This window comes from Jaculus jaculus, chromosome 7 (genome assembly GCF_020740685.1).
Source record: "Jaculus jaculus isolate mJacJac1 chromosome 7, mJacJac1.mat.Y.cur, whole genome shotgun sequence".
Classification (NCBI taxonomy): Eukaryota; Metazoa; Chordata; class Mammalia; order Rodentia; family Dipodidae; genus Jaculus; species Jaculus jaculus.
The window spans coordinates 112,956,799-112,982,997 of NC_059108.1; the positions used below are offsets into that span (position 1 = coordinate 112,956,799).

The following is a 26,199-nucleotide window of genomic DNA, read 5'->3' on the forward strand; positions in this document are numbered from 1 at the left end:
CCACTCTTACCTTGCTCTCCTGCAAGTTTCTTGTATTGCTGGCTTTGGGCATCAGGGAACTCCGCAGTGGCTGCCTGGAGAATCTTGGCCAAATTGTGAGTATTCTTTTCATTCGCTGAAGCAATGGCTCAGGCTTGGCGTTCCTTGGGACTCTTCATATTATACACTCCTGCCAGTAATACTAAATCCTGTAAACTCTTATCTGATAATCTGTCCAAATTTTGACTTTTCCTCCTAAGGCCTGGGGCTACTTGGTTAACAAAACCGAGGATAACTGCCATCTTATTTTCTGGAAGCTCTGGGTCCATAGGAGTGTTGTATTATATGCCTCCATGAATCTTTGCAGAAAAGTGGTAGAAGTCTTGTCCTTACCCTGATGAACATCAAACCTTAGTCACATTAGTGGGCCGCCTAGTGGTGGACCTGAAAGCCCCCATTAGAGTTCTGTGGTACACTTTATTTTGGGATTAAGCTCAGTCTCTCAACTTCACCAAAGCTGTGGATCAGTACAAGAGCCCTGAGTAGCAGGAGGGTAGGATTTTTACAGGGATTTGAACAAAGAAAAAGGGGTTTTCCAGCTTGGCAGTTACATGATTGGTTGGTTTGAACAGTAACTGTACTTGTATTCTTTAGATTGGCTTTAAGATGTTGGCGGGCAGATTAAGTAAACTTCATTGTGATTGGTTAAGCAAGCAGCAGTAACATTTGTATGCTTTTGACTGGCTGGGGCAGAGAGGCAGAAGGGACAGTCTTAAGCATGTCCTGGACATATCTAGGGCCTGACTCAGGCCCTTGGGCAGATTATCTTTGCTTGCCATGTCAAGGGAGTTGCCCTCTCCTTAAGCGGGAACTTGAAATTTAGGACTAGCCAGGGCAGCGCTCTACTGAAGCCTGTCATGGTGTCACTCTGGTTCTTGGGCCCTTCATTTCACCACATTTAAACGTACAGCAATATATCAAACCGTTTAGCAAGCATTAAAGTACCAAAAGAAAGCCAGGTGTGGTGGCGCATGCCTTTAATCTCAACACTTCAGAAGCAGAGGTAGGAGGATTGCTGTGAGTTCAAGGTCATCGAGAGTCTACATAGTATATTCCAGGTCAGACTGGGCTAGAGCAAGACCCTGCCTTGGAAAAAACAAACAAAAAAACATACCCACAAAATAAAAAAGTAAAGCATGATCACCTAGTCAGTTATTTTTATCAAAACGCAGGAAGCCAGAAACCAATTATGTGTATGACAACACATTAAAAAGAAAATCAGGGCCAGGGAGATTGGCTCAGCAGTTAAAGGTGCTCACTCGCAAAAGCCTAACTGCCTGGATTTGATTCCCCAGTACCCACAGAGACCCAGATGAACAAAGTGACACATGCACCTGGAGCTTAAGACTCTATTATGCCTATTCATTCTCTTTTTGGCTTGCAAATAAATGTTAAAAACAATTAACCACAGCAGAAAATTTCAGTTAACTGAACAGTATATACACAACAGGAATTTCATTATAATAAAACCAGTAAGTTATCTTACTTTGCTACTATTTGAAACATCTTTTTTACTAGGTAATGAGAACAATTATAAAATCTAGACCTAGCTTAATGACAAAGCACTTGCTTAGCATACATAGTTCTGAGTTCAATCCTTAGCACTTCCAACAAACATCCAGGTCCTTCCATCCACCCTCTTGGACAGTAACCTAGGTGGGACATTAAAATTGTGTGAATTTAGTCCTATATAGTAAACACCAGCAATTTTCTTTTGTGCTAAAATTACTGAGTGTCTGGTATTTCTGATTCTTAGCAGATCTAAAACAACAGTTAATGTTTTAGAGATGCATGGGCATGGAAGGTATGCTTAGGAATTACTATTAGAAAATTATGGTGCCGAATTGGAATCTTAAAATATGAACAACTGTTTCATGGTCTAGCACCATGAAACTCATTCTCTCAAAGGAAAATTCATTAGCCATGTATCCCAGGCCAAAGTAAGTGCAGACTTATGATTTTAGTACAGTTTTCAAAACCAGTGTTTCTAGATTAGGATGTTTATTCAATACAAAGTCCTGATTATTGAAAAATTCTAGGTATTTTTTGGTTATGAGTACACAATTACCTCTTTAGCTCTATGAATCTCTATTATATAGGTCTGGAATTTTATCACCTCAAATCCCTACCATTTTATATACAAGCCATTATGAATTTCACAGCAACTAGGGCTAAAATATGTGTCCTCCCTCCATCCCTCCTTTCTTTTTCTTTTTCAAGGTAGGATCTCACTGTAGCTGAGGCTGAACTGGAAATCTCTCTGTAGTCTCAAGGTGGCCTCAAACTCGTGGCAATCCTCCTTACTTCTGCCTCCCGAGTGCTGGGATTAAAGGTGTAACCATGCCTGGCTCACTTTTTGGTGTTTTAAAGTAGGGTTTCATTCTTGCTTAGGCTGACCTGGAATTCACTATGTAGTATCAGGGTGGCCTTGAACTCATGGTAGTCCTTTTGGAGTGCCAAGACCCCCAGATGAAGTTGGGGTCCTTGGGAGTCACCCAGTGAACCAAGAAAGCCAAAACACTCAAATTGCAGTAACAGGATTCTTTATTGTCAAGCCTAGGCAGGGGATGCAATCCACACGGGCCAATGCAGCGGGAGTGGGAGAGGCCCTTGCTTCGGGGGGGAAGGGGCTTATATAGGGATTTAACAAAGAAGTAGGGGATGGGCACATGATTGGCTAAGATTTAAAAGCGCACACATGGGAACATTCCAGACTACTGATCCCATGTCAGCAGTTTGTCTTATCTATCAGTTGCAGGTGGTCAGAGGCCGGAGGCCCCCACAGTACAGTGTTTCTGGAATGTCCTTGAAGTGGAGACTCCTCAGAAACTGACCGGGGCGTGGTAGAGGATTCTGGGTAATAACCTGACCATAATGCAAAAGTCTTTTGTTAGGTTAAAGGTAGGTAGGTACAGACAAGGGGTCAGGCCAGTGGAACAGGCCCACCAAGTGTCATTATGGGGGACCAAATATTTTGGGGCCTGACTTACACGGTGAGTTAGGTTACAAGAGGGCTAAAGGCAGTCGGGGCTTTGCCTATACATGTACCTCCCGTTAGGCTATTAAGTTATCTGCTGGAGAGTTATTTTAGGTCCCAGAATCCATCTGCATTGGGAGGGCTCACTAGCTGTAGAGAAGGTTCCCAGGATAGCAGTAGCTTCATAATAAGGAGGGGCAACATCATAGCATAACCAACAGGAGGTAGTTAATTCTGGCCTAGAAGCGTTTAAAAAAGAAAAGCCTGTTGCAGCATAGCTAGGAGCCGATTATTAAGATTGGGATTAGAGGGCTGGAGAGATGGCTTAGTGGTAAAGCACATGTGAAGCCTAAGAACCCCGGTTCAAAGCCCGATTCCCCAGGATACATGTTAGCTAGATGCACAGGGGGCACATGCATCTGGAGTTCGTTTGCAGTGGCTAGAGGCCCTGGCGCGCCCATTCTGTCTCTCTCTGTTGCTCTCAAATTAAAAAAAATAAACAACAACAACAAGATTGGGATTAGACTTGGCCTTTGGGAGGACATATTATTTAAGAAGCTAGCAGCTGCTGTGTTGTTATCGGCACCATGTGTAGTAGGAGCTGCTAGCAGGCATTTCTTAGCCTATAGGAGTATTCTTTGTTGTGGAAATGCATTGTCTGTCTTTGGGCTAGGTGAAGTGGCCCCCTGTACCAAACAGTTAATTGTCAGGTCAGTTTTCGTGGTGGGGCCAGAGTAGAGGGTACTGGCTTTGTTGTGGGGAGAAGGGGTGTGGCCACAGCTGGTTTGTGGGCAGACCATGGTGCAGCCAGGGCCTTATTGGGACCTAGATATGGGCTATGTAGGGGTCTACTAAGTAATTTAATAGTAAATAGGCCGCTGGAGCCACTGGGATGGGTAGATAGGCCCCACATTTTTCCAGCCTCCCAAGTAGAATCCTGTTTCCCTCTCTTTGTAAAGCGAACCTGGATAGGGTTACAGGTATTTGAAGTTGCTCCAGAGCATGCCCTGATTCTTCTGCCTCTAATATAAACATCTGGAGGGTCATTACGTTTTACCTGGATAAGATCCGTCTTAACAGGGGCAGTCCAATAGAGGTCCCCAGTACTCACACAAGACCAGGACCGGCAGAAGAGCTCATGTGCCTCTCCACATTGTTTTCTCCAATCCTTGTCTGTCTGACCTGCCTGTGGTCTACCAGGGCATACATAGAAATAGGTATGTTTAAGTGACCAGTGAGACTTTTCAGGGAGCAGTTCTGACAAATCAAACTGTAGGTCTGGAAACCAGGTATTAACAGGTGCTATCTTAGATTTCTGAACTAGTATGTCACCTGTGGAAAAATCTGTTATTACCCAAGTAAGGTTGACTGGCTGATGTGGATTAGAGGGAGAAAGGGGGCCACAATAGGCACAAGTGGTGAATAATACAAGCGTTAAGAGTGTATAAGCTTGAGTTCGAGAGGGGCACTTAAGGGGAGATACAACCGGGGAAGCATTTTTGACCTGAGGGAGGGAGCAACAAGCAGTCAGGAGCATCAGGAGGTTGAGGCCTGGAGTGCAGCATCTCAGTTGAGGCAGAGCTTGAGTGGATCCTTTCGGTCGGGGTGACTCATTCAAGACTCTCCAGCTTTCCAGGGGACTGTCTTTACATGGGTCCAGTGGATCCATGATGCGATGCCGTCCACCTTCACAGCCGTGGGAGTGGTCATCAGTACGATGTAGGGACCTTTTCATCTGGGTACTAGAGTCCTCTGGTGGTGTCTCCTGACAAGGACTTTATCTCCACGTTGAAACCTATGGGGTTTTGGAGGGGCAACAGTTTTATAGATGGTCTATAAATGGGACCAGACTTCCTTGTGGGTCAGCTGTAGGCACTTTAGAGATTGAATCAAGTCTTGGTCATCTATCTCTGACAGGAGATCAACCTGTAAACTGGGGATAATGGGAGGGGGGTGCCCCGGGTATTATTTCAAAAGGGGTCAGACACTTATGGTACGGGGAGTTTCGGACCCTGAATAATGCAAAGGGGAGGAGAGATACCCAGTCAGTGCCGGTTTCTAAAGCCAATTTTGTTAAGGTCTCTTTTAGGGTTCTATTCATTCTAAGTGTCCTGAAATCTGAGGGCGATAAGCACAATGTAATTTCCAAACAGCCCCCAGTACAGTGGCTACTCCCTGACTTAACTGTGATATGAAAGCCAGTCCTTTATCTGAGCCTAAAAAGACTGGGAAACCATACCTGGGGAGTATTTCTTCCAGTATCTTCTTAGCAACCACCTGTGCAGTTTCAGCCTTAGTGGGGAAGGCTTCCACCCATCCAGAGAATGTATCTATAAATACTAAGAGGTATTTATATCCTGATTTACCCATCTTAATTTCAGTGAAATCTAGTTCCCAGTAGGCTCCCAGTCTTGTCCCTCTCAATCTGGTTCCTGGATTAGAGGGGAGAGCATTAGTCACGTAGCAACATTGACAACTGGAAACGATTTTTTAAATAATTTGGATAGCATTCTGTATTTTCAGGTGAGAATTTTTCAGTAACTCCTGCATTTGCTTGATTCCCAGATGGGATGAATGATGGACCTTTTTTTTTAGGATTCTTTGTCCAAGCTTCTAAGGCAGGATGAAGCGTCCATCCACCATGTTCCACAAGTCATTTATTTTATTAGTTCCTTTTAGTTGATCCATGCAAGATCCTCTGAAGAACATTTAGGAACATCTGGGAGCTTTCTGCTTCCGGGATCAACCAAGACAGGGGCCACTTTAGCTGAGAGGGCCACTCGTTTGGCTGTCTGGTCGGCTAAATTGTTTCCTTGGGGAATTAGTCTGTTCCCTCTCTGGTGTCCTGGGCAGTGAATGATAGCTACCTGAGTGGGACCCCAGAGGGCTTGGAGTAGATCCAGAATCTCCTGCTAGTTTTTAATAGTCCTTCCTTCTGCTGTTAAAAGTCCTCTTTCTCTGTATATTGCACCATGGACATGAGCCATAGCAAATGTATACCGGCTGTCCGTGTATATGTTCAGTCTCTTGTTGGCCCCCAGTTGTAAAGCCTTAGTGAGGGCTGAGTTCTGCCCTCTGGGCTGATGTGCCCATTGGGAGAGGCTCCGCCCAAATGACATCTGTCTCTGAAGTGACTGCTGCGCCCGCAATACCTGTGTCCATCCTTGATGAAACTGCTGCCATCTGTGAACCAAGTCACCTCCACATCCTTTGGGGGGCGTCTTTGAGATCTGGCCTCACGTTGTATACATGAGCCAGTATCTCTGTGCAGTCATGGAGAGGAGTCTCCAGGTCTGGGTCAGGTAACAGAGTGACGGTGTTCAGAGCTGTGGGAGTCTGGAAAGTTGTTCTGGCCGGGTTTAGCAGCAGAATCTGGTAATGGATCATGAGAGCATGCTAAGCCAACAGTCAGGTGGTTGTTTCAGTACCCTCTTGGCGTGGAGGACCGCTACCATCAAATTTTGTCCCAAAGTCAGCTTGTCTGCATCCTTGACTGAGAGGCTGTAGTGGCTATAATTCTCATGCATGGGGGCCACCCAGCCGCAACAGGGTCTCATTTCTTTGACAGGTAGGCAACAGGATGCCACCGGGGTCCTAAGTTTCATTGAGGACCCCCTTTGCTATCCCACTGTGCTCATCTACAAAAAACATAAATGGCTTGGTCACATCAGGGAGCCTTAAAGCAGGTCTTCTAAGAGGTGTACATTTAGGTCCTGGAAGGCTTGTTGGCAATGATTTGTCCATTGGAAAGGTTGGTTTTCCTTGGTGGCTTCATATAGAGGTTTTGCCAGTTCCGTGAATCCGGGGATCCACAGATGGCAGAAGCCCGCTGTACCAAGAAATTCTCGTACCTGTCTGGCTGAAGTTGGCGTTGGGATATGGAAGACAGTTTCTTTTTGTGCATCTGACAGCTACTGCTGGCCATCCCGGAGAATATATCCCAGTTCTCCCAGAATCCCCAGATCTCTGGTCCCTACCAGGCACGTTTTGTCGTCAGTAGCTGCTACTAGATGATCATCTACATATTGTAACATGTATGTACCTGAGTCTGACAGGTCTTCATGTAAGGCCTCATGAAAAATGGTAGGGGTGTTTTTGAATCCTTGAGGCAATCGAGTCCAGGTGAGTTGACCATTGATGCCAATTTCTGGATCATGCCATTCAAAGGCAAAATAAGATTGACTCTGTGGAGCTATAGGTAAGGTGAGGAATGCATCTTTTAAGTCCAGGACAATGTACAAAGTAATTTCAGGTGTTAGACTTGCCAATACAGTATAAGGGTTAGGCATTGTAGGGTGAGTATCAATTACTCTTATTAGCTTCTCTTAAGTCCTGTACTGGGCGGTAGTCATTTGAATGAGGCATTTTCACTGGTAGGAGGGGGGTGTTCCAAGCTGACTGGGTTGACTTTAAGACCCCTGACTGAGGAAGCCACCCTATGTGGGGAGTAATTCTGTTTGGCCTCTAGTGACATGGGGTACTGGCAAACCCTGGCTGGCGTACTTCTGGGTTTTAATTTTATTAGTATGGGGTGCCTATGCTGTGCCTATCCCACCCCACCAGTCTCAGCCCAAGCTTGTGGGTACTCAGTTAGCCAGGAAGGGTCTAAGGACTCAGGGCTCGCCACATGTTTTTGAAAGAGTCTATATTCCTCTGTCAGATTGGTGGTTATGAGAACTTGGGTCAGTGCAGTTTTTAGTTTAGGTGAGGGTCCGCCTGCTGTGGAAACCCTTGCCCCATGTTCTGAGAAAGAAATTTGAGCTTTCATTTTAGACAGCAAATTACGTCCCAGCAATGGGTAGGGACATTCAGGTATGACCACGAAAGAGTGGATTACTTGATTGGTACCTAAATTAACAGTCCTCTGGGTTGTCCATTGATAGGGTTTGGTACCTGTTGCTCCCTGAACCCAGGTGGTTCTTTTAGTCATAGGTCCCTCTGCTTGTAACAATACTGAATTTTCAGCCCTGGTGTTGACCATAAAGGCTATTTTCTTCCCTTCCACTTCAATGGTTACCCTGGGCTCAGGGAGGGGGACTGAGCCCTGTCTTCTTGTGTAGCTGCCAGGATGTTTGCCCACTGTTTCTTTTGGGAGCGATCCCTGGCCCAGTGTCCCTCTTCCTTGCAGTAGGCACATTCACATTGGTTCTTCCCTACCTCAGGCTTTGCTCTCATGTTGTTTCTTCCCTGACAGGTGTTGTCTCTGGTAGTAGGATTTCCTGTAGTCACCAAAATTTCCTTGAGTTCCTGGTGGTGCTTAGTCTGTTGGAATTCTAAAATCTTAAACATTTTTCCTGTCTCTTTTCTCACTTAATTTCTTTCTCCTCTGAACTTTCTCTCCCATCAAAAACCTTTTCCGCCACTGCATCTAGTTCTCTACTGTGTTTTCTCCTAGCCTTTCTAGAGACTGTAAGTTTTTATGTATCAGGAGCAGCCTGATTAATGAAGGCAAACACAACAGCAGTGACTGCCTCTCCTGACTCAGGTTCATAGGGAGTATACCTCCGAAAAGCTTCCTGAAGTCGTTCTAAATAAGCGACTGGACTTTCATCAGGTCCTTGTCTAATGTCATATAACTTAGACATATTAGCAGGCTTTCTTGCTGCTGCTCTGAGACCTGCCAATAGAGTCCGGCAACAGACTAGGAGTCTCTCCTTACTTTGTGCCATGTTGTAATCCCAAGTGGGACGATTAGTTGGGAAATAACTATTAATAATAGCTTGGTCTGGGGTGGGATCTCCCGATGGCCCTGGAATGAGTTTGTGGGCATTTTCAATGATTCTGTTCTGTTCCTCAGGGTGAAGAGGGCCTTTAGGAGCTGCTGAAAGTGGTCCCAGGTGGGCTGGTGGGTAAAAAGTACAGTTTCAATTGTATAAGTCACTAGTGGCAAAGGGCCATTAGTGAAAGGGCTGGTTTCCATCCACGTCCATGAGTCCTGCAGGTTAGAGTGGTAGCGCCACTGACTGGTCAGGGGCCTGAAGGGTGGCTGCCCTCTGGCTCCGGGTAGCCTGTGCTGGGCCCTCCAGATTGGGGGGGAGGGTGGTCCAGCCAGGGCCTGAGCACCTGCTGGAGGTTGGGGAGGGTTAGGAGGAGGTACATAGGGTAGAGGGAAGATATCTGCTTTCTCGTTGCCTCATGTAAAGATTGGGGCCGACGCCGCAGCAGCAGGCTTGGCGTCCTTTATAGGGGAAGTGGCCAATACCTGTGAGGAAGGGGGTGAAGGGGAGAGGAAGGGTTTTATGCAAGGGAGAGGCGCTTCTATCAGATTTCTCCAGGTAATGATGTAAGGAATTTGGTCAGGGTGTCCACTCCTAGGATGAAGGACAATTTTTTCTATTTCCAACATGTTCAGGTGGATGGTTCCCTCTGGTGGCCATACCACATTGAAGGTGAGCCACTCAGAGGGGTAGAATGTGACCCATTTGCTTTTTGAAACAGATGCCCCATTCTTTTGGGCAATGTCCTTGATGTCCTTCCAGTGGGCCAGGCAGAGACCTAAAGGAGGAGTCGTCTGTCCCATGTTATTAAAAGTCAAGAGGGGAGCATCCATAGGAAGATCAGGGCAACAAAGACATACAAGTACAACACAAACACAGAGGGCCCCAAAAAAGGCTAAGCGCGCTGCAGAGTCAGATTCCAATCCATGGTGGCCGTAAGAGTCCGAGTCCTTAGGGGATGGCTCAATAATGCCAAACACGGTACAGATGAGAGCAGGTCTCCCCAGCAGGGTTGTTCTGTCCTCTGGGACAGAACCCCTAATCAGAGGTAGCAGGTTTGCTCTGTCCTCCAGGACAGAGGCCCCACTCAGATGAGGCGGCAGGGTGTCTCATGCCTTCTGCAGGTCTGTCCTTAAGGTGCGGCCACCAGGACTTATGACCTGTTCAGAAATGCAGGCGCTGCAGATGCAACTTGCTGGCAAACTGAAAGTAAAAAGAAAAAGGAAGGGAGTGCTCAGATACTCACTCGACCAGTTGGAGAAGAATCCCTCGAGCCTCAGGTTTGCTGGGGTCTCTGGGGATCCCAGATGAGCCCCCAGATGAAGTGCCAAGACCCCCAGATGAAGTTGGGGTCCTCGGGAGTCACCCAGTGAACCGAGAAAGCCGAGACACTTGAATGCAGTAACAGCAGGATTCTTTATTGTCAAGCCTAGGCAGGGACTCAATCCACATGGGCCGACGCAGCGGGAGTGGAAGAGAGCCTATATAGGGATTTGAACAAAAGTAGGGGATGGGCACATGATTGACTAAGCAAGCAGTGGTCCATTGCAACTTTTGAAATGATAGGTTCAAAAGACTGCACGGGAACATTCCAGACTACCGATCTCATGCCAGCAGTTTGTCTTATCTATCAGTTGCAGGTGGTCGGAGGACAGAGGACCCCACAGTAGAGTGTTTCTGGAATGTCCTTGAAGTGGACAGTTCCTCAGAAACTGACTGGGGAGGGGCAGCAATTGAGCAAGCAAGCAAAGTTTACAGAAGCAAAGGTCAGCACATTAGTTGGCTAGTTCCCTATCTATGTCAGGCCTGGGCCTTTTTTACTTAAAATGGTTATATTTAGTCTCTCACTTTTACCTCTACCTCCCCAGTGCTGAAATTAAAAGCATGTACCACCACACCTAGCTAATGCTCTTTATAATAACTTATACAGTTCCTATTATGGGCTTCAATTCATGCCTAGAGGCACTATGGCATTGTGATTTAAAAGTACACTCAGGCACTAGAGAGATGGCTTGCCTGTAAAGCCCAAGGACCCTGGTTCCAGGCTCGATTTCCCAGGACCTATGTTAGCCAGATGCACAAGAGGCGTCAGGAGTTTGTTTGCAGTGGCTGGAGGCCCTAGCGCGCTCATTCTCTATCTGTCTCTTTCTCTGTCACTCTCAAATAAATAGAAAAATAAATAGAAAAATACAAAAATTTAAAAAAAAACTTTAAAACAAGTACCCTCAGGCTGGACATGTTGGTACATACCTTTAATCCCAACACTTGTGAGGCACAGATAGGACTGCTGTGTGTTTGAGGCCAGTTTAGGACTACAGAGTGAGTTCCAGGTCAGCCTAGACTACAGTGAGACCCTACTATGAAAAAAACTAAAATAGTTAAAAACAAATAAAAACAAACAATGTACTCAGACAGATGGCAAGATTCTGAATAAAAGAATTTCCTAAGCCAAGTGGCCTACATAAATTCTGTTACTGGGAAAAGACTCAAGTTAGTCCTTGCCAAATTTGTCTCATGTTTCTGGCAATAATGAAGACTTACAAAAAAAAAATCAGGTGTCACCAGAAAAATACACCCCCTTTTACTTATTAGACATATTATCTATTAAAATATAAGAACACATTCTAATGAAAATTCTGTTTTTAAATTTTTTTTTATTTCATTTATTTATTTGAGAGCGACAGACACAGAGAGAAAGACAGATAGAGGAAGAGAGAGAGAATGGGCGCGCCAGGGCTTCCAGCCTCTGCAAACTCCAGACGCGTGCGCCCCCTTGTGCATCTGGCTAACGTGGGTCCTGGGGAACCGAGCCTCGAACCGGGGTCCTTAGGCTTCACAGGCAAGTGCTTAACCACTAAGCCATCTCTCCAGCCCATAATGAAAATTCTTAACAGATACATATTCCCCTCAAGTGGTCTACTGCTCTCTCTCAATCCTGACCCAATTCCTTAAATTTTAATGGTCTCATTTTCAGTTACCACAGTGTTCTTGAATGTGTAACGATTAACAAAGCACAATTTTACTGGCATTTGTCTATGATATGTCTGCTTTTCATTTATTACACCTTTTATACACTTTTGCTCCACAACCAAGCATCTAACTACTAAGGTCTATTGATAAGTTCAACCTACAAAGGAGGGATGGCTTAGCAGTTAAGGAGCTTGCCTGTGAAGCCTAAGGACCCAGGTTCAGTCCATCAGTACCCACATAAGACAGATGCACAAGGCGGCACATACATCTGGAGTTCCTTTGCAGTGGCTGAAGGCCCTGGTGCACCTATTCTCTTTACCTATCTCTCTTTATCTCTTCCTCTCTCAAATAAATAAAAATACTAAACCTACAAAGGTAAACAAGATACAGTTTTTTCTGCCTATAAGGATTTCTTCAGAATGTAGAGGATATTTAAGTAAATAAAAAGCTAAAATATAATACACAAAGTAGTAGGAACCACGTACGTACGAGGAAGTATGAAGACAACAGTGGTGGCGAATACCTTAATCCCAGCACTTGGAAGCAGAGATAGGAGGATCCCTGTGAGTTTGAGTCCACCCTGAGACAACATGGTGAATTGCAGGTTAGCCTGAGCTAGAGTGAGATTCTACCTTGAAAGATAAAAAAGAAAAACAAAAGAATGTTCCACTTAGGCTAAAGATGATTTAGTGGTTAAGGCACTTGCCTGCAAAGCCAAAGGACCTAGGTTTGATTCCTCAGGACCCAAGTAAGCCAGATGCCCAAGGTGGTGCATGTGTCTGGAGTTTGTGTGCAGGGCTGGAGGCCCTGATGTGCCCGTTCTCTCTGCTTGCTTGCTTCCTTCTTTCTTCTCCTTCCCTCCTTTTCTCTCTCTCTCTCTCTCTCAAATAAAGGAAGAAAGCTCCACTTAAGGAGCTGGGAAGATGGCTCAGTGGGTGAAACAATTACCATGCAAATATGAGGACTTTAGTTTGGAACCCAAGAACCCATGTAAAATTCAGGTATGGTGGCACTAACCCTTAATCCTACCTAGCACTGGGAAACAGAAGCAGTTGGATCACTAGGGCTCACCGCCTAACTAATGTAGCTCAATCAGTGAGCTCTATGCTCAGTGAAAATAAGGTGGTAACTGGCCATGTAGAAGTCTCCCACATACATGTGTTCCACCCCTACCCCCAGAGTGCTTCACTTAATGACAGTATTTGAACATGCAGATACAACGGCATTGTAATTGGTTGGAAAAGAGTGAATAAAAAGGGAGAACAATGACATTAAGAAGTGACTGCAGCGCATGGCATCTGAAGTGAAATAAGGCTGAATGAAGAAAGGTTGCTAGGACCTTCAGAAGGGTCTTGAAAACAAGGCAAGAGTCTAGCATACTTTAATCCCAAGGCTCCTTGAAAAAAGACTCATATAATAGCATCACATACATCAATAATACTGAGTTAAGTCCTTAATACTTAGCATCATTCTAAGCATGTTACATACACTAACTTACAGAAAACTAATTCCAGACTGGAGAGATGGCTTAGTGGCTAAGGCGCTTGCCTGTGAAGCTGAAGGACCCAGGTTTGATTCCCACGCCCTACGTAAGCCAGATGCACAAGGTGGCATATGCATCTGGAGCTCATTTGCAGTGGTTAGAGGCCCTGGTGCATCAACATTCTCTCTCTCAAATAGAAAAGTGCCATAAACTATACCTCTTTACAAAATTCCTGAGCCATACCTACATATTCTGACATGCTAGAATTATCTTTTTTGCTATCCCTAAATGCTTTGCTTTTTTTTTCAAGGTACAGTCTCTCACCAGCCCAGGCTGACCTGGAATTCACTATGTAGTCTCAGGGTGGTCCCAAACTCATAGTTATCCTCCATCTCTGCCTCCAGAGTGCTGGGATTAAAAGTGTATGCCACCACGCCCTCATTGTTTCTGAGACATAGTCTTGCTATGTAGAGCAGATCAGTATAACAACTTGCAGTAACCCTCTTGCCTTTGCCTCATTAGTATTGGAGTAACAGAAACGTGCCACATGCCTTACCCTAACTTAACTGACCTTAAAGGTAGGGTCTTGCTATTACCCAGGCTAACCTGGAGTTCGCTATGTAGTCTCAGGGTGGCCTCAAACTCACAACAATCCTCCTACTTTTGTCTCCCAAGTGCTGGGATTAAAGGTATGTCTGCACCTGGCTGAAAGCTTTTTTACAGAGGAATAGGAAAAAATGTTAATCCTACTAAGAAACTCAAATGATTTAGAAAAGATATCAAGTGAACAATCAAAGTAAAAAAATAAAGGCATACATTTAACTGCATATTCATTAAAAACTCAGAATGCTAAAATGATGCATAAGAATTTATTGTATTAATTTTCTGTTTATAAACAGATATGTTATCTTTGGAACTCAGAGTTACTTTTATAATAGAAAAATATTAAATCCCAAGCTTCTAAATGAGATCAAATTTCATAAGTTCACATGCTATCCTTAAAAGAAAGTTTTAAAAGGGTTAGATTTTATGGTAGATTATACACGGTGCAATCAAAAAGGAAAAATAACTTAGAACTGGGCATAGTGGCAGACCTTTAATCCCAGCACTTGGGAGGCAAGAGATAGGAGGATTGCAGTGAGTTCAAGGCCACCCTGAGACTACATAGTGAATTCCAGGTCAGCCTGGGCCAGAGTGAGACCCTACCTCAAAACAAAACAAAACAAAAACTGGAAAAATACTTAATACTGTTACTGGTACCTAATTGATCATTTAGAGGATTTGGTTTTTCTTTGAAAACAAAACCAGAACTTTCCTCTTGCTAAACAATGGGAGTTGGGGTATGGGTGGCAGGAGTGAATGGGAACTAAATCAAAACCAAGTAAACTCACATTTTAAAGCTTTCAGGAAAAAAAAAAAAAAAAAGGTAGAGGGTATGTGTGTTGCTGGTTGAAGAGTCATACGGCTCTTGGCTTCCCGTTCATCACTCCACAACCTTCAGGTTCTGGTAAGTCTCCGCATGTCTTGGCCCTAAACCCTCTCTACCCACTTCTGCCCTCCACATGGCAGGAGCTCTCTGTACTTTGTTTTCTTTCCTACATTTTTTAAAAATGTTTGGCCAGAGCCATCACATGGGCTCTCTAAACCCTCCTGCCCTTCACGTGGCAGGAGCTCTCTGTATTTTCTCCTCTTTCCTTCTCTTAATCTAATAAAGTCTCTCTAAACCTTAAGAAAAAATGCCGGGTGTGGTCGTGCCCACCTTTAAACCCAGCACTTGGGAGCTTGGGAGGCAGAGGTAGGAGGACTGTCATTGTCTTGAGTTCAAGGCTACCCTGAGACTACATAGTGAATTCCAGGTCAGCCTGAACTAGAGTGATATCCTACCTCAAAAAAAAAAAAAAAAAAAAATCATAGGGGATTAACTGTTGAAGTCAAGATCTTTCCTGCTAGGAACACTCAAAAGTTGGCATATTCCATGTTTTGGTATTTGTAATTATTAAAATATTTCCTTATAATAACATTTAGATCGTATCAGGACAATTAACATCTTTACTTGGATTTCAGATACTGAAAGAATCTTAGCTAAAGTAATTCATACTCTATGAACTTGTTACTTCTCTCTTTGGGTTCTATTAATATCAAACAAATCAGAGAGACCAAAAATTAGTCCACAAAGTAGGAGGGAAGAAACTGTACTCCACATATTCGTGTGTGTGTATGTATATGTAGATAAAGGGTATTAAATATATATGGGGTAGGGAGATAGCTCAGCAGTTAAGCATGCAAACATACTACAAAACCTAAAGTTAGATGGGAATTTGTTTTCATACATACACAAAAATTAATATATATATAATTAATATATATATATATATATAAAGGGCTGGAGAGACGGCTTAGCAGTTAAGGTGCTTACCTGAAAAGCCAAAGGACCCAGGTTCCATTCGCTAGAACCCATGCAAGCCAAATGCACAAGATAGAGCATGCATCTGGAGTTCATTTCCAGTGGCTGCAGACCCTGGCATGCCCATTTTCTCTCTCTCTCTCAAATAACTCAAAATATCACCATGAGTTTCAGGCCACATAGTGAATTCCAGATCAGCCTGAGTTAGAGACCTTACCTTAAAAAACCAAAAAATAAAAACAGGGCTAGAGAGATGACTTAGAGGTTAAGGCCTTTGTCTGCAAAGCCTAACGACCTGGGTTCAATTCCCAGTACCCACATAAAGCCAGATGCACAAACTGGTGCATGAGACGAGTTCATTTGCAGTGGCTGGAGGACCTGGTGTGCCCATTCTCTCTGTTGTATCTCTTCTCTTCTCTCTCTACTTGAAAACAACAACAACGAAAAATTTCGAAAATAAATTGCTTCCATGGGATATTTTTTATAAACATGAAAAATTTTAATAAAAATTGAGAAAAAAAGAAAAATGCTTCAAAAAGTAATTTTTTAAAATCTAGTTTGAACTACATCTAATTTCCTGAACCTATTTTCTTTATGATCTATCTTTTCTAATTCAAGTTGAATTTTAAAAATTAGTAGAAGATTCTGTTAAGATTACCTATGTCTTATAATAAACTGGAATTAAAATTAAAAATTAAGCCAGGCATGGTGGCCTGGAATCCTGGCAACTGGGAGGCTGGGTCAAAGGAATTACAAGTTTGAGTCCAGCTTTGCTTACATAGAGAGATACATAGAGAGATTTGGGCCCTATACCCCACACAAAAATACAGCAGTAACTTAAGGGACAGCATAACATTTGTCCCAATTAGTGACACTATATGTAATTTGACCAAAGAAGAAACAGATGCTTACATTCAAAGCTACAATTTGAAGTTTAAAAATAGATTTCATCAGCATTACTGAAACAGTGGCGGCTCCTTACTTTTCAGATCAGCTCCCAGTGTGTTATTCCTTGCTCTTTAGTCCTTGGCAGTGGGCTTTGCTTTGTATTCCCAGAACTATTTAGACCAAATGTTGTCAGCTCTTTCTTCCTCTCCCATACCAGTAAGTTCTTGCTTACCTCCTTTTTGCTCCTACTAGTTCCCACTAAAGTTTTATCACAAGCTAAAATTTTATAGAATCTTGTCTTCCTACATCCAATTTGTCCTTTCTTCAATTACACAGAACACTGTTTTCAAATACTTTTCCAGCAAAATACTGGTGTAGATTATAATTGCGTCTATTCAAAAGTACTCAACAAAATGAGGGCTGGGGACATAGGTTAGTGGCAGTGCAGTCCTTGCCTAGCACAAGTAAGGCCCTGGGTTCAATACACAGCAAAGAGAGTGACTGCTTTCACAGCACATATACTAAAACTGGAACTACACGGCAAAGGGGAAAAGGGAACCAAAGTCAAAAGAGAAACTTTTAGCCTAAGAACCCTGGTTCGAGGCTTGTATTCCCCAGAACCCACGTAAGCCAGATGCACAAGGTGGCGCATGCATCTGGAGTTTGTTTGCAGTGGCTTGAGACCCTGGCATGTCTACTCTCTATCTGGACCCCCCTCGGTTGCTCTCAAATAAATAAGTAAATAAATAAATAAATAAATAAATATAAAACAAAAAAGTTTAATATAGGAGCAGGTATAGGGGCTCATACCTATAAACTCACCATTCGAGAGTAGGAGATAGTTATGAGTTCCAGAACAGACTGGACAACATTGTGAGTTCCACATCAGCTTGGGGTAGATGAGACCTGCCTCACAGAAGGACAAAAAATATATAATAGGGCTTGAGCCAGGTGTGGTGGTGCATACCTTTAATCCCAGCACTTGGGAAGCAGAGGTAAGAGGATCACCACAAGTTCGAGGCCACCCTGAGGCTACATAGAGAATTCCAGGTCAGCCTGAGCTAGAGTGAGACTCTACCTTGAAAAACCAAACCAAACCAAACCAAATACATATATAATAGGGCTACAGAGATGGCTTAGTAGGTAGAAGTTCTTCACAAGCATGACAATTTAAGTTGGATCCCCCAAACCCATGTTAAAAAAACCAGACTCCTCCCTCCCTCCCTTTCTTTCTTCTTTGTACTTGTTCTGATACTTTATGGCCTTTCCACCTGTTTCTCAATAAATCTGATTTACCTTATTCAAAAAACAAGTAAACACACAAACAACAACAAAAAAAATGACAGATGTGGGCTGGAGAGATGCCTTAGTGGTTAAGCGCTTGCCTGTGAAGCCTAAGGACCCACTTCAAGGGTTGATTCCCCAGGACCCACATTAGCCAGATGCACAAGGGGATGCACACATCTGGAGGCCCTGGTGCACCCATTCTATTTGTTGCTCTCAAATAAATAAATAAAAATAAACAACAAAAAAAATTTTTAAATGCCAGATGTGCCTGTAATCTGTGTGCCTATGGCGAGATGGGAGGCAGACAGAAGCCCAAACCTACAATATGCAGGTAGGAGATCCTGCTTCAAAACAAGGTGGAAGGACACGGAAAGTTGTCATCTGACCTCCAAATGAGCACTGTGACATTTGTGAACCACTCCCACTTAGGTAAAACTTTTCAGAAGTTAAATATAGTTACAGGGTTTGAATAAATATTTTATACAAAAATCAGTAAGTGAAATCATAGAAAAAGGCCCCAATCCACTAGTTATCAGACAGCTTAAAAAGAAAAAAGGCTTAATAAATTTTGTACCTATTAAAGTACTAAAAATTATTTCTAGACTATTAACTGCTAGTAACTAAACTCCCAAGGAGGGTGATAGTATAAATGACCTTTATGAAAACAACATTGTGATATTTCAAGAGTCATAAAAATATTTAATTAACTCTTTAAATAGATCCTAAAAATACAGTCTAAAAGGCAGAAAATAAATGTACTGAAATATAACTACAGCAAAATACTGAAAAATTGGACACCTAAATGGTTAGGCAATAGGAAAATAAATTTAAAAAATTTTATTTATTTATTTATTTGAGAGCGACAGACACACAAAGACAGATAGAGGGAGAGAGAGAGAATGGGCACGCCAGGGCTTCCAGCCTCTGCAAACGAACTCCAGAGGCGTGCACCCCCTTGTGCATCTGGCTAACGTGGGACCTGGGGAACCGAGCCTCGAACTGGGGTCCTTAGGCTTCACAGGCAAGCGCTTAACTGCTAAGCCATCTCTCCCGCCCGGAAAATGAAATTTTAAGCCAAAATATTTTCAGGCATTAAAATCATTATGGAGTGTGTGCTGCTCCTTAACTTAAAAGGCTGCAGAAGCCAGGCATGGTAGCACATACCCATAATTCCAGACTAGGGAGGTTAAGGCAGAGGCCAGCCTATACTAGTGAGACCCTGTCTCAAAACCCCAACCAGATTAATGAAGGACTAAAGAAAGGATACAACTGATTTATAAAATTTGAAACAAAAGTAGTATTAAATTTTCTTCTTATACCCCAAATTTCAAGGCCTTCAAGAAATCTGTACAGAAAACCCCAAAGGGTTCTCTCTGTACGGCTAGCTCTAGAAACCTAAAAAGGCTGGCCCCCAAACTCTTCCAACTTAATTTTAGCCAGTCATTCTTTCCTAATGGTTCATTGTCCAAAACAGCTCTCCTTATATATTCACATTCTTTTGGTCAAACTTTCATTCAACTAGAATGATTTTCTTCTAATTTGTCAGACCATATCTCATCATTCTTAAAGAGCCTTCATTTACTACAGAAATTTTTGTTTTGTTTTCCAAATAGGTAGAGTGTCACTCTAGCCCAGGTTGACCTAGAACTCACTCTATAGTTCCAGGCTGGGATCAAAATCATGATCCTCTTACCTTAGATTCCTGAGTGCTGGAACTTAAAGGCATATACCACCACCAAACCTGGCTATTTTTTTTTTCCTATTTGCTTTTTATTTTGTTTTTTTCAAAGTAGGGTCTCACTCTAGCCCAAGCTAACCTGGAACTCACTCTGTAGCCCCAAGAACTCACAGAGATCCTCCTACCTATGCCTCTTGAGTGCTGAGATCAAAGGCATGCACTACCATATTAGGCTTAAAAGCTTATTGGTTTATTAAGTTCTTATTCTAGCCCAGGCTGGCCTTGAACTCACAGTGACTCCTCCTTGTTCTGCCTCCCAAGTGCTGGGATTAAAGGTATGTGCCACATGCCTGGTCACTACTCTTTTTATATTTACTTGTTTTATGGCACTGAGGACGTAGCCTAAGACCTTGTATCTGTTAAGCATATGTTCTAACACTGAACTATAACAAAACTTCTGTCCCCCACCCCTTCAAGGTAGGGTCTTGCTCTAACCCAGGCTGACCTAAAACTCACTATGTAAATTCAGGGTGGCCTTAAACTCACAGCAATCCTCCTACCTCTGCCTCCCAAGTGCTTGGATTAAAGGTGTGCGCCACCACACCCGGCTTTCTGTTCTGCTTTCTAACAACATTGTTTCTTGAAAGTCTCTATCCTACTGTATGTGGAATTGTAACCAACCCATTGCCAAGAGCCACTACTGGAATCTTTAAAGCTATCTAACTTGCCTAAATCTTTTCAAGTAACTTTACTTTTACTGATGGTGATGGTAAGCTTCGTAGGCAGGCAGGTCTTTGTAGAAATGCCATTAGGTAAGCCTGGACCTACTTTAATACAAATTCTGAAATATGCTACGATTCTAGTTTAAATTATATGAATGAAAACCATTATATAAATAGTCAATGTGGCCATAAAATCATTAGCAAAGTCCAACAGGTCAAAAGACTCTCAAGATACTGCAATACAGATTTTTCTTTCTTTCTTTTTTTTTTTTTTTTGCAGTGCTGGAATTTGAACCAAGGGCCCTGTGTATGCTAAGCATGCATTTTTACCACTAAGCTGTATCTTTAGCCCCAAAGTTTCATTACATGTATGTTATGTAATGTTCCTCAAAATACTTAAAATTTTCTCAACATACTGACGCTTGCACAAATTATAAATACATTTTCCAAAACGTTAAGACACATACACACAAATAAATCAAAGTGGTCAGTTGATTACATAAGGTTAAAGCAAAATTACCCCCTAGAAAACAGAAGTTTTCAACAGTCAGCAGATTAGTCATTTAAAACTGTAATACTTTGATTCATTTTTCCCACAAAATCAATTTTATTCTGAAAGAAAGACTTCTTTTAACTTTGAATATAACTTAGATATTCAAAACAGATCATCATTAAAAAATTATTTTGTGGGTAGAGAGATGGCTTAGTGGTTAAGCTGCATGCCTGAGAAGCCTAAGGACCCAGGTTCATTTCTCCAGGTCCCACGTAAGCCAGATGCACATGGTGGCACATGAGTTCATTTGCAATGGCTTTAGGCCCTGGTACGCCCATTCTCTCTCTCTCTATCCCTCTCTGTCTCTAATAAACAAAAAAAATTTTTTCATGCTAAGTATGGCAGCTCATGCCTTTGATCCTCTTAGCACTTGCGAGGCAGAGGAATGTGATCAATATAAGTTAGAGGCCAACCTGGGACCAGAATGAATTCCAAGTCAGCTTGGGTTAGACAACCTGCCTCAAAAAAAAAAAAAAAAAAAAAAAAATCAGCTGTAAACACTCTTCACTTATAAAATCTTTTTACGTTAAGTTTTCTAAAGAGCATTTGTATTTGCTTATTTAGAGAGGGAGAGAGCCACAGACAGAGAGAAAATGGGCACACCATGGCCTTTAGCCACTGCAAACAAGCTCCAGATGCATGCATGCCTGTGCATCTGGCTTTATGTGGGTACTAGAAAACTGAACTTAGGTTGTCAGGTTTTGAAGGCAAGGGCCTTAACTGCTAAATCTTCTTTCCAGCCCTGTCAAGTTTTTATGCATAAAAACTCCCATAGGGGTGGTAACACATACCTATCTATAATCCCGTACTTTGTAAACAGAGGCAAAAGCATCAGGAATTCAAGGTTATCTTCGGCTATACAAGGAGTCTGGGCTATATGAGACCCTGGCTAGCACAAACAAAACAGAACCACAATCAAAAATACAAAATCAGGGGCTGGAGAAATGGCTTAGCAGTTAAGGCACTTGCCTGTGAAGCCAAGAAGCCAGGTTTGACTCCCCATAACCCACGTAAGCCAGGTGCACAAGGTGGCACATGCATCTTAAGTTTGTTCATTGCAGTGGTTAGAGGCCTTGATATACCCATTCTCTCTCTTAAATAAATATTTAAAAAATTATAAAGCCACACACACACACACACACACACACAAAAAAAAAACAAAACATGGAAATCTTCAGTATCCCGTGATATAATTAATACTTAGAAAGTGAGAAGCAGAATTAAGGCATGGCAGTGTATAGTTACAGTAGCTCCTAATACTTGGGATTTGAGGCAGGAGGATTTCTTAGGGAGTTAGGAGAATAAAGTGATGTATGTTAAATAAAATTCAAATATGTCAACTACACAAATGGGTATCCAAACCCATGAAGATGTTCCAATTTTGGAGATTTTAGTAAAAAAAGTACTACACAGGCAGCTAATTTAACATTCTCATCCCCCCCCCCTTTTTTTAAGTTTTTCAAGGTAGGGTCTCATTCTAGCCCAAGCTGACCTGGAATTCACTATGTCGTCTCAGGGTAGGCCTCGAAATCATGGTGATCCTCCTACTTCTGCCTCCTGAGTGCTGGGGTAAAAGGTGTGCACCACACCTGGCTCCCATGAACTATTCTTTGAAAATTCAGATTTGACAATCAGATTTTTTAAAAATTTTATTTTTTAGGTTAGGTTTACCAAAATAAGTAAGAGGCTGGAAAGATGGCTTAATGGTTAGAGTGCTTGCTTGCATAGCCTAAGGTTCCAGGCTCAATTTCCCAGTACCCATGTAAAACAGATGCACAAGGTGTCTGGAGTTCATCTGCAGTGGCTAGGCCCTGGCATGCCAACTCTCACATAAATAAATAAAACATTAAAAAAGTAGGCTACAAAGGTGCAAGTCTACCATAGTTTCTTTAATTTATATGTACACAATGATCTAGTAAATTTTAAGCTAATATTCATCTGTTGTGGTCTTCCATTAACCTATCATCAAATCTTTAGAAGGCCAGGATAATTTAAAAAAATGCATTTTTTGTTTGTTTCTGAGATAAAACTTCACAATGTACCAAAGTAGTCATGAACTCACAATCCTCCTTGCTTTGGCCTCCATGTCCATTGATATATTGAAAAGGTCTCTCTAAGTCTACACATTATTAATAATTACAAATTAATATACTATTAAGTTGCTTGGAATATTAAAAATGTGAAGGTAAGGCTGGAGAGATGGCTTAGCAGTTAAGGCGTGTCCTGTGAAAAGGCCTAGATTTGATTCCCCAGTACCCATGTAAGCCAGATGCACAAGGTGGCACGCTTGTCTGGAGTTCGTTTGCAATGGCTGGATGCCCTGGTACACTCATTCTCTATCTACCTTCCCCTCTCTCAAATAAATAAATATATTTTTAAAATGTTTAGGTCAAGACAGTGTCTGAGGAATATTAATTTTCAGAAGACTCACTCTTTCTTTCCTTTTTTTTTTTTTTAATTTTTATTCATTTATTTACAAGTGACAGAGAGAGAAAGAGTTAGAGAGAATGGGCACGCCAGGGCATCCAGCCACTGCAAATGAACTCCAGACACGTGTGCCTCTTGTGCATCTGGCTAACATGAGTCCTGGGGAAACGAATCGAGCCTCAAACTGGGGTCCTTAGGCTTCACAGGCAAGTGCTTAACCCCTAAGCCATCTCTCCAGCCCTGTGTTTTTTTTTTTTTTTTGAAGTAGGGTCTTGCTGTAGTCTAATTTGACCTGGAATTCACTCTGTAGTCTCAGGTTAGCCTCGAACTCACAGCAAGCCTCCTACCTCAACCTCCTGAGTGCTGGGATTAAAGGTGTAAGCCATCACACCTGGCTAAGAAGACTTTCACTGTGGAATATACCCTAGCTTATTATGATACATACTTTGTATACAAACATACATAGAGAACTTACTATGTATCAGGTGGGAAAATGTGATATTGTTTCAAAATTATTGATACCTTTCTGGGAACAGGGTATTAAACTACGTTAGAACCAAATAATTGTTAAGGGAAGTGGGCAAAAAGGATAAAAATGATCCTGTGAGGGCATAAAAGCTCTGAGGGCATGTACATAATAAGGGAAACTGTGGGAAAGGCTCCAAGAAAATATAATCTTTCACTACAGCATAGAAAGAACTTGTTGTCAGTATGTCCTAAGTGTCAAATTGTCAATTAAAATGTTTCAACGAAGTAATGCCTCAACTACCCCAACTAAACAATAAAGAACTTTACAAAATGATTCCTAAGGTCCAGAAAATAGTTCATTTTTCACTGCTTGAAGGTTATGTCATTTCTGTGCAGTGGTGAATATGTAGTCTTAGCTACCTGAGAAAGTGAGGCAGGAAGGACTGCTAGAATCAAAGAGTTCTGATCAGCTGGGGCAACATACACTGCTAAATCACACACACCCATTTTGTGGCATTTCTTTTCTTTAAAAGAAAAGTCATTGTACGTGAATAAACAAGATTCTAAACTAGAAAATTCAAAAATAAGGCTATAGAAGACCTAGAAAATTGGCAGTGTATTAAAAATACAAATTCAGTAAGAGGCAAAGCTTTCTGATCAAACTGAAATGTCAAATTCTCTAGTTCTTATATTTCCACTTCTTAGGATTTAGTCAAAAAAACAATTGGGAAGCCGGGTGTGGTGACGCATGCCTTTAATCCCAGCACTGGGGAGGCAGAGGTAGGACTACCAAGAGTTCAAGGTCATTCTGAGACTAGTGAATTCAAGGTCAGTCTGAGCTACAGTGAGACTGTACTTCGAATAACAACCCCCCCCCCAAAAAAAATACAACTCACTGGGAAGACCTTTTCTGAAACTTTTAAGTAGGAGGGAAAATCATGAAAATATTCAGTGTGTTCCTGATTAAATGCTTAAAAGTCCAGAAATGAATGCTGGGCATGAAGGCTCACACCTGTACACCCAGCAAGTGGGAAACTGAGGAAGAAGGATCATCTTCAGGTACATGAGACCCTCTCAATTAAAAAAAAACAACAACAAAAACCCCTAGTACTGAAACGAGAAAAACATGAGTGGGTAAACAAGTAAATATGTCCTTATTTTTAGATTTCACTGTAAAACACAACATTCAGAGGGCTAATGAAACATACTTCTTGATCATACAAACAATCTTTCAAAAGCCATTCCTACTGGATTTAGATTTAACCTATGGTACACTGAAAACCTTTCTTGGTAGTATTCCTAATCCAACGGATTCTAATAGACAATAGGACTCACCTATGTAATGGTGGTAAGATACATGTCACCAAGATGTTGTGTGTTTTCTTCAGTAAAACTGGCAAAACAAAACAAAACAAACCATAAAAACTTAATATATTGGTAAATCACCCACGCCCATTTTGTTGCTCTGGGCTGCACCAAATACAGCATTAAGCCTTAAAACAGAGTTAAGTGCGACTAGGAAATCCAAGAAAAAATATCAAGTTATGAATAAAATAGTTGATTTGGCATTAGTTCCGACGTTTAACACCTTCGTTCTTTTAAACAACTTTACAACTAAAGAAAGGCCGGTTTTTTTGGTTTTTTTTTTTTGCCTCCTTTGGCTGACAAGATGCTGATGGCCGACTAGTCTGGACCACGGGAGAAGAGTTCTTTCTTTCACTGAGCCTCGGGCGGTGCGACATAAGTGCTCATCTTCGGTCGCAGCAGCGTCGCTCCCCGGGCAGGCATTCCTGAGGCCGGGGCTCGGGTTCGCGCACAGCTACCGAGCGGGAGCAGGGGGCCGAAGCGCGCAGCCGCCGAGAGCCACACCTTCCCGGCGCGAACCCAGGCGGCTTCCGTAGCGGGGCACCTCGGCTCCCGACAAGCCAGGTTCTTGAAAGACCTTCCGAGAAGAGTAGAATAGGGACACTGGCTCGGGACGGGCAGGAAAGGATCACGGCCGAGAGCGAGCAGGGCGTCTCCGGGAGTCGGACTCCCAGTCTCCGCGGGAGAGGAAGCCTCGCCCCTTTCTCGCGCCCCGCCCCCCACTCGCTCCGCCGCCACCACTTTTACCATGGCTGCCGCGGCCCCATCATTTCCGGTGCCGGGGCTGCGAGAGCTGCGCCACCCCCTAGTCATCCGCGCAGCCACAGCCTTCCCACTGACCTTCCCGACAGCTCTGCGACTCCTCCGACCGTCACTAAGTGCTGCTCCGCGGCGAACGGGGTACTGGTGCTGCGCTGGAATCCACCGACCGGAGGACAATCCCGCTGCCGTCGCTCCACAAACATAAAACGTGAAAGAGCTACGGCCACCGCTGCCCGGACAAAATGGCGCCGATATACCAGTTAAGCGCAGGCGCCTTGGGAAGAGCCGGCCCCGCCCCCTGCAAGCCGCTGGCTGCAGTTCGGGGGTTCCGTTTCCATGGGACACTGCACCGCCAATCCTCGTGCCGAACAGCTCTTCCTGACCCCTCAATTCTCCAATCAGTGCTCAGTCAAGCACATCCGGAGTTACCTCTACCAATCAGTTTCCAGCACTCTCTTA

At 43.0% G+C, this 26,199-nt stretch overlaps 1 protein-coding gene across 7 annotated transcripts; it reads right to left on the minus strand.

The window, feature by feature from the left end:
* Nucleotides 1-2,565: 2,565 nt before the first annotated feature.
* LOC123462149 (MLV-related proviral Env polyprotein-like) lies at nucleotides 2,566-26,050 on the minus strand. 7 transcript variants are annotated; one of them, XM_045154498.1, is made up of 5 exons: nucleotides 25,819-26,013; nucleotides 24,949-25,006; nucleotides 17,301-17,384; nucleotides 5,256-9,936; nucleotides 2,566-4,811 (listed from the first exon to the last, which is right to left on the minus strand). In XM_045154498.1, the coding sequence occupies exon 5, from the start codon at nucleotides 4,749-4,751 to the stop codon at nucleotides 3,723-3,725; it is 1,029 nt and encodes a 342-aa protein (XP_045010433.1). In that variant the 5' UTR covers nucleotides 4,752-4,811; nucleotides 5,256-9,936; nucleotides 17,301-17,384; nucleotides 24,949-25,006; nucleotides 25,819-26,013; the 3' UTR covers nucleotides 2,566-3,722. The 7 variants fall into 7 exon arrangements, with proteins under 7 accessions (XP_045010433.1, XP_045010431.1, XP_045010432.1 ...); XM_045154496.1 differs by lacking the exon at nucleotides 5,256-9,936 and adding an exon at nucleotides 9,980-10,214; XM_045154497.1 differs by lacking the exon at nucleotides 17,301-17,384.
* Between the last annotated feature and the right edge of the window lie 149 nt (nucleotides 26,051-26,199).